The sequence below is a fragment of the Epargyreus clarus genome, unplaced genomic scaffold, assembly GCF_041222505.1.
Source record: "Epargyreus clarus isolate Ecla_fem2 unplaced genomic scaffold, WU_Ecla_fem_2.2 ptg000003l, whole genome shotgun sequence".
Lineage (NCBI taxonomy): Eukaryota > Metazoa > Arthropoda > Insecta > Lepidoptera > Hesperiidae > Epargyreus > Epargyreus clarus.
In genome coordinates this window covers 4443387-4457098 of record NW_027332211.1, presented here as the reverse complement: position 1 = coordinate 4457098, position 13712 = coordinate 4443387, and the positions used below count along the sequence as shown (strand labels likewise).

At 33.2% G+C, this 13712-nt stretch overlaps 2 protein-coding genes across 8 annotated transcripts in view; one reads left to right on the top strand and one right to left on the bottom strand.

Moving 5' to 3' along the window:
- Positions 1-13712, bottom strand: part of kcc (solute carrier family 12 member kcc) — a 479479-nt gene that overhangs the window by 319711 nt on the left and 146056 nt on the right. The gene's annotated exons all lie outside the window — the stretch shown is intronic.
- Positions 2496-12981, top strand: LOC140748732 (monocarboxylate transporter 6). The gene is made up of 8 exons (XM_073081591.1): positions 2496-2654; positions 7084-7210; positions 7330-7737; positions 7813-7924; positions 8031-8178; positions 8384-8528; positions 11311-11502; positions 12847-12981. The coding sequence occupies exons 1-8, from the start codon at positions 2562-2564 to the stop codon at positions 12957-12959; spliced, it is 1338 nt and encodes a 445-aa protein (XP_072937692.1). The 5' UTR covers positions 2496-2561; the 3' UTR covers positions 12960-12981.

The following is a 13712-nucleotide window of genomic DNA, read 5'->3' as shown; positions in this document are numbered from 1 at the left end:
GCACCACCGCCACACCTATTTCTACCTAATAACAGCAGTGTTAGGCGCTGCTGTGTTCCGGTTTGAAGGGTGTGGAGACATACTTTTCCGAGGCGTTCCAGCTTAGTCCTCAGGGGTAGCGGCGCATCTGTGGCCGACCTTGGGTGGGTATATCTAATCCTATCTGGGGTTGCTTACAGATGTCCATGGGCGGCAGTAGCCACTTACCATCAGGTGGACTGTATGCTCGTCTGCTACTCTTATATATTATAAAAAAAAAATCAAAGCACACCCACTCCTTTATAACTAACAGTAGTTTTAGCTGTTGTGTCTAAAGTAAAAAATATGGATGCATATGAAAAAAATGTCAGTCTAAAAATAGGTGTGGTGATGGTGTCGCCGTAACCGAACAAGTTGTACCATTTGAATTCAATAATCAAACTATCATTATTTTAATAAAAAGGAGTATAACCTCCTTTTTATTACATAATAATACATAATAATTATTATGTTTTATTAATAATATAAAATAACATTGTACATATCGACTTGAATACTCAGTCATTTAAATTAAGTTAGGTATGATATATTTTATTTCTGTTTATAAATTAAAACATAGATATTTAATAGAGCTATATAGTCAATAAAGTATATAAAAACTCGAACATTTATTTTATTTATATAATCGTCTTAACTGTTTCGGTATTTAGTCAGAAAATGCAACATTAAACTTATATAGTTTTTATTTTAAACGGATATTGCCGAAAACTGATACATATTAATTAATATGTATTGGGCACTCATGATGCCTTCATTGAATTCTAATATTATGTCAACCCAGTTGCAAGAATTGTCGTCACGGAAACATGAAACTGGATCGAAATATTGTTACAAAATCAACATATCGTATCGATAATTAACTTCATGTTATTAATAATACAAACCCTATTTTATTAAAATGTTCAAAAAGTAGTTTTTAGTTTAGAAGAAAAAATTGATAAATGGGGAAATTTTAGACGAATCTCCCGTCTACTATTAGTAGTACTAATAGTATTACTAATATGTAAAAAAATCCTTGAAGAAACAGGGTATTATCTTGTTAATATAAGAAAAACATTTAGTTAAACATCCAAAAATATAGGTAGCATAATTAGGGTGACGACCCATAGTTCGTGCGAACTATATGTATAATGAATATATTATGCGATAAAGTAGTAAATGGCCATCCAATCCATTTAATGTTAAGTAGTCACTATAGCCAATAATCACCCATTTCTGAATACGACTGGAATCCTACCTAAAGTCGATAGTATACGAGCTGATATAACATTTGTTACTAGCCTTTACTTTGAATGTCATGCATATTTTAACACGTTTTGAGGGTTCCGCGCGATAAAAAAAAACGGAACCCTCATAGCTCATAACTCATACGTCTTGTACATACATTTTTTGCCGCGTACGTGAAAAATGTGGAATGAACTTCCTCCTGAGGTATTCTCTCAGGACTATTACATGGGGCTCTTCAAGAGGGGTGTAAAAAGAACTCTCCTTCAAAGTCGGCGATGCATTGGCGACTCCTCTGGTGTTGCAAATGTCCATAGGCGACGCTGACTGCTTTCCATCAGGTAGCCCTGTGTCTGCCTTATCGTTAGGTTAAATATAAAAAAAATTGTCTGTCACAGCCAATTTACTCCGAAACTACTAGACCAAATGAACTGAAATTTGGTACTCTTAAGATTTTCCGTAACCCAAATGCGAAGGTATCACGCACTAAAGATGTATTTTGATTTTAGGGACGACTTTTGTGGGGTAAATGAAAAAAAATTAAATTTTTTTAGCAAGCTATGTTAAATGAAAGGGGTTGTAGAGATTTCTTTTATTTCACTTTAGAAACCCTTCGAGCGTGTCCAACTCGCACTTGCCTATTTTTATTAATAACTCGTTTTGTGTCTTATATCTTTGGTTGGAATTGGTAATTAATTTTACACTACATTCTCGATATTTATTACATTACCATTTAAACAAAAACATTCCAGTGCAATGCTATAAGCCACAGTTACGAAACTAGTCATTCGTAATCATTTATGTCTTATCAATACGTGACAAGTATCTCTAGTCGTCTTGACAAATAAAAAAAATAGTTTTAGGGAAACAAAAAATCAGACACCTTAAAAATAAATAACTAAGAAATTAAATGTACTAGGTATATATCATATCACTCCCTTATTTTGAAGAAACTCAACGACACCCCGTTTATTAAAATCCGTGAACCCGTTTTGGGCTACAGGGCTATTTAAAAATTAATAATGATAAAAAAAACATAAAAATGTAGAATTATAATGTTGTTGGGTGCGCTACTTCTAATAATGCCAATTGTATCGTAAATAGAAGAAAATATTTACAGAGATGTAGTAGTACCTACATACAATGCTCAACATAACGACAAAACAATGCAGGATTAACATACTGTGACGTCACAATGTTTATCGAATGCAAAGCGCACAGAGCGACCGTGTTTAGTTCTTTATCTGGGATATCCGTTAGTGCGTGCCTCACGTCGGTTCGGATCACATGAATACACGATGGATAGAGAAAATAAACCGGGATATAAATCAAGCGGTTCCGATTCGGATCACTGGGGATACGTCGTATGTTTCGGGACTATTATTACTTTTGTGAGTATTCTTTTCTCTATTGCCGTTTCTTTGTTGTAAAGCACAGTTTTAGTTGTGTTTTCTTTAGTTTTTATTTGAGAAAATTTACGCGTCATGCTGAAGAAAATATAACGTCCTACTGGGCATTTTGCCATTAAGGCCATTACTTAAGTAACTTCATTTTAAATTTTATTTGATGGTTTTAAGATTCAATTTAGAAGATTCACAGTTGTAAAATTCAATGTAAAAGATAACACCAATACGGAATCCGTGTTAACAATTTTGTAACGTAAATCAGTGCTAATGTATGGTAATATTAATCATTAATGGCCTGATAATATTGTATAATCTTAAATACTAGCAATTATCATTAATCTATCCATGTGTTAACTGATTTGGTTGATACGAGCTAATAAATATTTAAATATTTTTTAAACGTGTTTATTTCATCTACGTACTAAACGTGTTTACTAGTATTGTTACCAAAAATATTCCAGAAATGTAAATATTGAGGTATTAATTATTTTAATAACAAACATATGTATGTTATTTACATTTGTATTGTGTAGGTGCAAGCGAGCTTCTCATTATGTTTCAGACAACATAGACAGACAACCTAGTGCCTATTAGTTTCGAAGAATACATTGACCTGAGATGTGAAAGTACTAAAAGATAAGAAATAATTATGAATGGTAAAACTCAATTCGTCTTTGGCGACACCAAATATTATCTTCCCTATTTCTCGAGGACTCGATTCTCGAGGAGTAACGAGTATAAGAAATTTCTATATTTTGGTTTCAAGAACGTGATAATAATGCAAGGTGGACTTCAATTCTATTTTAGATAGAAAGGGAAGGAATTTAGCAAAATTTAAGAGATATAATGTTAAACCTGAGTTACGTTTAGAATAACAAATGAACTCGATTTAGTCGACATTCTAATCAAGTATAATTTGGTACTAGGCACATACAAAAACTACAACAGGTTGCAGGAATTAGTTAAATTTTCACTACATTCACTCTTATGAATTCACATTTATATTAATGTTGTAATTTGTTGCCTAGTGAAATATCTGAAGGTGAAATAATTGAAGGTGGTAGAACCCTTTGTGGTTCGACTCCGGCGGCACCACCACCACACCTATGTCTGCCTTATAACAGCAGTGTTAAGTGCTGCTGTGTTCTGGTTGTAAGGGTGTGGTAAGGGAGACATACTTTTCCGAGGCGTTCCAGCTTAGTCCTCAGTGGTAGCGGCGCATCTGTGGCCGACCTCCGGTACGAGTAATCCTATCTGGAGTCGATTACAGATGTCCATGGGCAGCAGTAGCCACTTACCATCAGGTGGACTGCATGCTCGTCTGCTACTCTATATTATATAAAAAAAGATCAGTGATCTACGGGCATATTTTCAAATAGGTATACCTATAGATTTCCACGTGGTTGATATAAAAATATACTTATTATGGTCTAATTAACTATTTTTATATCTTAGGCTTGTGTCGTCATGTATTATTTAAATGAATTGTCTAATAAAATATTACTTTCGTGCTGACTTAAGTAACACTTTGTTTTTTTTTCAAGGAAACTTTTAAATAAATCAATGACAGATGGCGTGAAATAAAAAATAATACTTATTACAATAAATCGGTGTAAATAATCATAAATTAATATAATTATCGTATATTACACATGGTAATGTCTTCAAATCTGTCACATAACATTATGATAACGAATGGAAATGAATAATAAAATCACACTATGTGCTATTAATAGCACATAGTGTGATTTAATTTATTGAATGCGATAATTTAACAACCTTAATCAAGAAAAAATATTAAAAATATATTTATACCCGGAGTTATACAAGTCATATTTAATGATAATAGTCGTCGTAAATGGTATGTTTTACTCTTATTTCTGAATTATAACCTAATTTAAACCATTCTGGTATAAATATAGTCTTGAAGATGCTTGACTTATACTTAGATTTATAGAGTAAACTTGTATATATTAAAAAAACATACGATATTTTTAAACATTATTTACATTCCTTCAACGTTGGAATAAATGTTACGTATTTGGCTAATATTAGAGATTGACTGATGATTGTAGCCTGTGGAAGATACTTGTAATATAACATAGCCTGTAACATGTCCAGGTGGTAGAGCCCTCCCGGTAGAGATTCCGGAGTCCTCTACGTAGCGCCGAGGACGGCCACCGGGGGGGTTTTAGTGCGGTAAGAGTCCCACATAACCCTGTGTCGCTCCCACGGCATCGGGTACCTTTTGAAGGTTTCTCCCTCGTGAACAAAAAGAAAGAGCCCTCTGTTGCCATCTATTGCTGCCAAATAGATAGAGTTGAGCCACAAAGGGTACTATCACCTTCGATATAATTATTATTTTCTTTAAAATAGGCATGAATTTATATCTTGGGTTCATAGATTCAAAGTTCAGACATTCAAATTGCCGCTACGTGCGTCGTAAATTTCGGTTACGTTTTATAAATAATATTTAAGGAAGTATTTTTTAACGTCGCCTACAAGATGTTTACATTTCTTTATAATTTAAACACAAAGAACTCCTAAGTCAATGACTGTGATAAAACAATAGTAACACTATTTGTGTGCTTCTTTAAATAGATCTGATAACAGTTGCTTATCTTATCATGTACCTGCGAATATATTGAAATATGAACTTAACATTTCTACATGCTATTATAATATTGCATATGTTTCATGAACATACAAAATCGTTATTTTAACGCTTTTTTGTACTGAATCCTGATATTTATAAGATAACGCGTTATTAAGCGTTCATCAAAAACTAAATATAAATATACGAGAATAAATAGTATTAAAATTGCCGAATCTGTTCATCACCTAATAGAAAAGCTCAAACCACCTTTGGCGTTCTGAGCGATTTGGAATCATAGGTCACAAATTGGCCATAAACCCATAAGCCTCCACCAAGCTGCACTTAAATAAAATGGTATAGTGTTCTCCAGGCCTTTGCCAGCTGTGGGGGGTAACTCGAACCCCGCTATATGATAAAATAGTGCAGTCAGGGCTGAAATAACCAAAAATATAGGCATATGAACCCGCTAAGAATCTTGTATAATGTAACTTGGGGGCCTACCACCATCTTTTAAAAACCATTATAGTTCAGGAAAGTTTTATTTCAATATTGCATCAACATTATTTTGTTTCGTACCACGACCTCCTTAAAACAGTATTGTATTATTTCTGCCGAGTGATGTAAAGAATGAACGAAGAAGAATGAGACGCAGTTGAATAAACTTAAATCCTTATTCATTTTTCGCTTATCCATTGCATTAAAACCAATTAAAATTGACATATTTTGCTTAAAAAGTTAAATTTCCTGCAAAAAAAAATTTCGACCGACTTAATACAAAACTGTTTATTGTAATATTATAAAAACAATCTTACTTAACAAGGTCGTGGTACGAAATTCAATGTATAATTAAAATAATATTGTTTTAAGAGATGGTAGTAATACAGGGGGTGTTACATTAAGGAGTGGAGAGTATTGATACTTAAACAAATAATAAACATTGGCATATAATTGCTTCCAAACTATGTCAGCTTTATCAATGATATTGGAGCCAAAGGTTTCCATTAGGGTCTGCAGGATAGGAGGATACATAGATGTTTCTTTTATTAGGAAGGATCTAGGCAATAATCGGAATCTATGATGTATACACATAGTTTGGTATACTTTATTGCGATTTGCGAAATATTAAAGCCTGTAGCGGGTATGTAATAAAAGGGTAAGGTTTTTAAGTATTTTATATCTATTTAACCAGGCAGACTTTGAAATTAACTGAGCAATAAAAAGCTTGAAAATTTAGTTTTTAAATTTAAAAAATATACCTTTGATCTTTACTATCGGCATTCAATATCATGTTTTTATTCATAATTATTTAATTTATTTTTTAAAAATAAGGACAACAAATTAAACACTATTGTAGATAAATTGTTGTTGTGGATTGATGTAAAAATAATTTGGAAGAATAATTTCTACTTTAACTTATAATAGACTATTGTATTACGTGTTAATAATAAATTATGAAGAAATTGCCTCACGTGGATATAATATACGAGTATTATATATTTCTTAATGTGTTCATTGTTGAAGTAGATGTTCATAATTTAAAAATAACTAGAATTTTCTAAACTGATAAGAATATGAATTGCAGATTATAGTATCAAATTTTGAGTATCTTTTGGCATGTAGAAGTTTCTGTCGGAATTCCTTCAGGCATCAAAATGGGGTACCTACTTCTTGTTCCAAAAATATTTCGAGTAGATTTACTGCAATTTTTATTTTTTTTATGTTCAATACCAACTCATGTATACCAATACATCTTCTTGTATCTGAGTATATTCATAACGAATTATAATATTCATAATTAATTAACTGTTTTAATTACAGATAGCTGGTATCGGTCACGTCAATTCCTTCGGTCTTATTTACAATGACTTCATCATCGACACCCAATCAACCGCCAAATCGCTGACTACTGCATATGGAGTCTTCGCTATTATGCTAGCTATTGGAGGTACTTAAACATTTTACTATTTATAAATATTAGAAAGGGCAATTCTAAATCTTATTTCGTTAGTATCATATCAATCATTATTTTGAACAATTTAAAAATCTATTGCAAATTCTTTTCAGGATTGATTCTCAACGTTATATCTAAGAAACATTCTCTAAGAATGGGAGGATTTATCGGAGCTACCATGTTGTCTATTGGATCTTTATTAACTGTTACTATATCAAATACTAATCAATTGCCTTTTACATTTGGAGCCCTTCAAGGAATCGGGTTTGGAATGATGGTACCTGTCTGTTACTCAACCCTAAACCACTACTTCGTGAGAAAGAGAACTTTAGTCATGAGCCTTTGTAAAGCGATACAAGGAATAGTATTAATGTGGTATCCACAATTCATAAAACTGATAATGTTTTCTTATGGATTTAGAGGTACACTTCTAATCCTAACAGGAATATCTTTACACGCATTCCCTGGAATGGCTTCAATGACACCAAGAGTTAAACATAGAAGCAGAAAAAGAACAGCAAGTATTCTTTTACTTTTCTATAATTGAGTATGATTAATTAACAAAATATATAATGACGGTAACGTTTTTGTTATAGAGGACCTAAGAGATAAGAATGAAGAAAGTAATCTACTAAGAGATGTGGAAAACAATGCTATCGTCAGCAAAACTGAAGTCCCAAAAACAAGAGGATTGTTTGACAAAATTAGGTAATAAGTAAACCTCTAAGTATTAATAAAGCTCAAAATATTATTAAGTCGCTAGGTTAACCAACCTAACCAAAACTAACCTATCTCTTTACTGTTTCCTTTGTAGTTCTCACATATTGGAATTCCTAAGCATCAAAGTATGGAAGGACGTGGTGTATTGCAATATCTGCATTGGCCAAAGCTTCGTAAACTTTTCAGATTTGACGTTCTTTATGTTACACCCAATGCTATTGTTTCAGTACGGGTATGATGTTGTAAGTAATTTGTTTATGTATTGTTGTATGTATAATGTCTACTCATAAAATAGCTATACTATGTTCAAGGCTTTCCCTAAATACTATAGCATTTACGTCTATAATTTTTATAAATTATATCAAAAGAATCAGATGTGTTACACTTTTAGCACCTGGGAATTGAAATAAAAGAGTCAATAAAAGCTAATCGGACAATATTTTTCAGGCTAACGTAGCTATGTGTATATCAATCGGCGCAGGCGCAGATGTAGCTGGACGGTGCGGACTTCCTTTGATCAGCTACTTCACACATATGAATACACGGCACTTGTTCTATGCTGCGACTTTCTTCACTATCATTTTCAGAATAGGTATGATTTATAAGAAATGATTCAGAATATCTAGAATATTTACATATTAACCATGATATTAATTTACGTTGCTGTTATGAAGGTTTTTATGAACTAACCTTCACCAGCGTTGAAAGCTATGTTTATTAACTACGTTTTACTATCTTGCTAATATTATTAACGCAAAAAAGAAGTGGATGGATGGATATTTGTTACTCTTTCACGCGAAGGCCACTGAATTAATTTATATAAAATTTGGCGCATAGATAGCTTAGGGCCTGGATAAACACATAGGACAATGATATTTTATATAGAACTAGTTTTTGCCCGCGGCTTCGCCCGCGTTTAAAAGAAAATAATTTTACATACTAACATACATAAAACTGAAAATTCGTACCTTCAACTTTGCTAAAACAACTTGATCAAATGCATAGTTTACGATTCAATCCTTACTAATATCGATTAAAATAATCGATGTCTTGGGTCCAAAAGATCGATTCTCCGATTAACGATCTTAGATCGCCATCCCTAGTTCCCGTGGGATTTCCGGGATAAAAACTATCCTATGTCCTTTCTCGGGTCTCCGACTATCTTTGTACAAAATTTCATTAAAATCGGTTCAGTGGTTTGGGCGTGAAGAAGAGACAACCAGACAGACAGAGTTACTTTCGGATTTATAATATTAGTAGGGATACTTTTTGCGGTGATAACGGGGTTCACGCAGGCAGAGCGGATAATGGCTAGTAGTAAATAATACTGCATTATTATTATCTCAATGAGACGTAGTCTCAAAATGAAAAATAAATAAAGCAACTGTCTTTTTGCGGTTAACAACATAAATATTCACTGTAATCCTAACCACAGTATAACTCAACGACTCAATATGGGTAATCAACAACATCATTCTTAGTAAAATAAACCGTATAACGATCAACATGGTAAGTTTCAACAAGTAGGTAGGATTAAACTCAGAACACATGTGTAAATACGACAAGAATATCTTAACAAATAGATGTCATGTGTGTAATACTATCTACGTGGGAGTGGGTCATGTTGCTTGATATGATATTTTATTGTATGACAATGACGATAATTCAAGGAAGTTGAAGGGAGACGTAATCATCTAAGACTTCCTTTGTTATGGACACGCACACAAAAACAAGGTCAACACCCACATGCCTGTCACATCTAATGAAATGTCGACCGGCGTGGAGGATCGGTCACCATACCGGTCTGATGTGCAAAGGGTCCCAAGTTGGATCCCCGGTCAGACAGACATCTGAATGATGAATTTCAATACCTGTTTTCGATCTGATTGTCTGTGTATTCATCTTTGTGTGTCCATGGCATCCACGACGTAGGAAATTTTAGAGTTGTGAGTGTAGAAAGGTTTTTTTTTTAATACGTAAAAATATGTCTTCTTTACTGCACCAATTTGTCAATATCAATAAATTATTATTATTAGGTATTAAGATTTCAACCAAGAAATGACTTACAAAGCGTAGATTAAGTTCAATTCTTACTTTAATTTCTTTCCAAATTGTCATTACATCCATACCGCACAATCTAGAATACAATAGAGTGGTATTCTAGGTACATGAAAACAAATTAACGAGCTAACAGTAGGGGAGCTCACTCCACATTTGTCTGGCGAGATAACGTTTTAGTCCGGGTTAGGTAACCCGACTATTTTAAGACCGTCTACTTAGTTGTGAGCTGTAATTGCTTAGCGCTATAAATTTCCACCTCACATTCCAGGATTTAATTCTCAGGGCCACGTGATTAGCTGAAGTTTAATATAAAGTGTGTTTAACATATTAAATTTAATTTACATTGAAGTAAAAAACGGAACGGTGGAACTTTTTAATTTTAATGTCATCTTTTTCTGATCGATATTTTTAACTTCTCTCACTTTTATCTATCTATCTCCCCACTTCACTTCCCTTCTCATTTCACCGCATACTCTATACCCTCATTTTCACCAACTATCCGTCGCCGCTACGTAAAGTCATCTTGGTTACACTCATTCGTTAAATAAAATAACATAAGTAAATGTTCATAAGGTTTTCTACAGTATCTAATCGTCATTTGGCCAGCGTGGTGGACTATGGTCTTCATTCTCAATTTGAGGAGTCCCGTACCCAGAAATACTTACTTGTAGTAACCGTTTTATGAACTCATATTTATTTGTTATCGAGGGCTGTGAATTTATTTTTATCTTAGGCAATTATTTGATTGTTTAAGATATTGCTAATGATAACAAATTAAAAGATTTTTATCTTTACAACAGTAATCATAATAATAAATTAGGAGCTTTTCATAGTCATTGTTACTACAACTATTTATTAGGTATTCTAATCTTATCTATAGTCATTCTTTACTTCATATTAAAAAATCTCCGCTCATAAAATATCAAATTCATATCTAGATAGGTGGTTATCTATAGATAGTTAATTTGTACCTACAATAAAGTAAATAGACACTCTATTCTTTAATGCCTAAATTCTGCGATAGTATAAATGTAAAATTATATATTTCAAAATAATATGTATTTATTTATGACGTTGTCAACTCTTTCGTAGCTCCACACTTCGATTAGTCCTTGTACGATTTTTTCATTTATATTTCCAAATCATACATTAATATGATTTTAGAGAAAAAAGCTACATATAGAATCTATGTGTACCTTCAAGTTCAGTCTAGCCAATAGCGACATAACTTTTTCTAACATTGGTTCGCACAGACAAACATTTTGATTACTATAGATGTATAGTTTACCTCACCTAACCCCATTTATTTCTAGTACTCCTGCAAGTCCGTCAGTTCCTCTGGGTGGCGGTAGTGACTGCCGTTTTGGGGGTGCTCCGTGCATGGTTACATGTGGCCAGCCCGCTGGTCATCGCTGACCACGTCCCCCACAACGACTTCCCCGGCGCGTACGCCATGTTCATGCTGGCTGCTGGCGTCATCAATGTTGTTTGTGCACCGCTCATAGGTAAAGAACTTTCACAATTTTTTTTAGGTTTTTTACAAGTCGTCTCCATAACTTTCATTATCATCATCATCAGCTCATGATTGTCCCACTGGTGGGCACAGGTCTTCTCTCAGAATGAGAGGGATTAGGTCATAGTCCACGGCTCTGGCTTTGTGCATATTGGTGAAATTCACCTACCTTTGAGATTTTTTTTATAAATCGCGTATAATTTAGATAAATCAGGAGGTGCGTGCCTGGGATTTCAATCTCAGATCCCACGATCGAGTGGCCGTGTTTCTTAATCAGTAGGCTATCACTGCCCATGTAACCTTGCGTAGAAAATAATATAGCGTGAGGAGATCATTCATGAGATGTAATAGAACTCCATTATTTATTAAAAGTATGCCTAGAAATGATCATGCAGTTCCCCTGATATCACATTAACTATTATGTATATCATAATATTGTTATCGCTGGTAACTGATGTCATTTATATTCAAAACTAATAAAAAATCCTACCTGATATCTGCTACCTAAATTAGATTGCCTCCAATAAATGTCCTTGCCTTATGACATACATCAAACCAGAACACAGAAGCCCGTCCAACTGCTTTTATAATCCTTAAAACTTAGAACGGTATTTTGTAAATCACAAAAATATTGCTACAGAGGCCCCTGGATTCTACGAAGCTAACTTTTTAAATTAAAAACCTTTGCAACTGAAATAAACGTATATTTACGCTCGAACAACTTTTATACTTAATGCGTAACTTAAAGTCAATGTTTCGTTAAGCTCGTATATGGAGTAACTAAATAGACTCGTGATGTTTTTTTTAATATGGACAAGTTTCTCATTATCCTACAGTATGTGGTGGCTAAATTGGTCTTAAATTTGCCTCATATTGTAGGTTTTACGTTCTTAATTCTTGAATTTTCGAAATTAAAAAAATAGTATATTATCGCTTGCTTCCATTAATGAAGGAAAACTGTAACCAGAGACCTTCTCTCCGATATAAGCTACATGGAACAGAATGAATGAATGATAATAGAATGATCAAGATACTAATACGAAACCACGAAATGTACCTAAATTGTTAAATAATATATACTTTACGTAGGATTTTCTAACCTATCTTAACCTGAAAACGTATGTCTCGCATTACGAGTCTATTTAGTTAATACCTCTTTAGGTTTCAGGGGACTTTTAAAAAGTAGAAATTAAAACTTTATCTTGCCCTGGTCGAACTAAACTCATTCTACCTTCACAAACAGTACATTATTGGTTAAAAAAAAACATATTTCTTTTTTATCACAAAGAGAAATATTTTCTTTGTGTATTTATCGCCGATATATTTTCCATTTCAGGTTTAGTAAAGGATGTCTATCAGGATTATGTGCCTGCGTTCTACGCCTTAACATTTTGCTGCCTACCTTGCTTGGTGTTTTGGCCAATCGAATATTTACTTAGAAGAAAGTAAAAATCTATGCTTTTATACGACGAAGTTATTTAGCATTTATAAGTAAGTATTCAACAATAATATAGCTTTAAAAATTGTATGAAAATATTTTAGAAGTATTTTACATAAATAAATACCTGTTTATATGCATATCCTGTATTTTCAATTATAAATCATCCAAAATAATGAAACTGAAGAGTTTTGGGTAACACCGCGCGGAAAATTATATATAAACTCGAAAGTATTAGTTATTTAAAAATCTGCATAACTATAAGTATTTAAAACCATTATTTTTGTTTAATAAAAAGATTAAGTCCCTAAATAAACTGTAGCCTACAAATTGACCTAGTGAAATATGTATGGGTTGCAGACTTTCAAAGATTTATTGTTATATGTATTTGTGTATTAATTGTAGGAAGGCTTATGAAAATATTGACCCATATTGTATGCATGTCTGCCTTATGGATGGTTTGTATACATACTGATTGGTCATTACCTCCCTCCTCATTCCTATCATTGGATTGTGTGAGCATGATGGAGGACGCTCCAGTTCTTCCCAGTTATAAGGAGAGATTCATATCAGTAAGGCATAAAAAGGGCTGCAGTCAGTTGAAAATGACTCAACCATTCCGTAATAAAAAGGTTTGTTCCTAAATAAATATTACCACAAGACCCTATGGAATTGCAAATAACTTTTACATACTCTGTTTCTCACATCAACCTTCAATGGACGTTCTTTAAAAATATTTACGAAAAAGCGGTGGTTTTGAGGTA

What these genes read in the sequence shown, in the direction of transcription:
- LOC140748732 (XM_073081591.1), top strand. Translation starts at nt 2,562, where the DNA reads ATGGATAGAGAAAATAAACCGGGATATAAATCAAGCGGTTCCGATTCG. An exon ending in GGATTGTTTGACAAAATTAG is followed by an intron (nt 7,925 to 8,030) that starts GTAATAAGTAAA and finishes TTTCCTTTGTAG; the next exon opens with TTCTCACATATTGGAATTCC. An exon ending in TGTTTGTGCACCGCTCATAG is followed by an intron (nt 11,503 to 12,846) that starts GTAAAGAACTTT and finishes TTTCCATTTCAG; the next exon opens with GTTTAGTAAAGGATGTCTAT.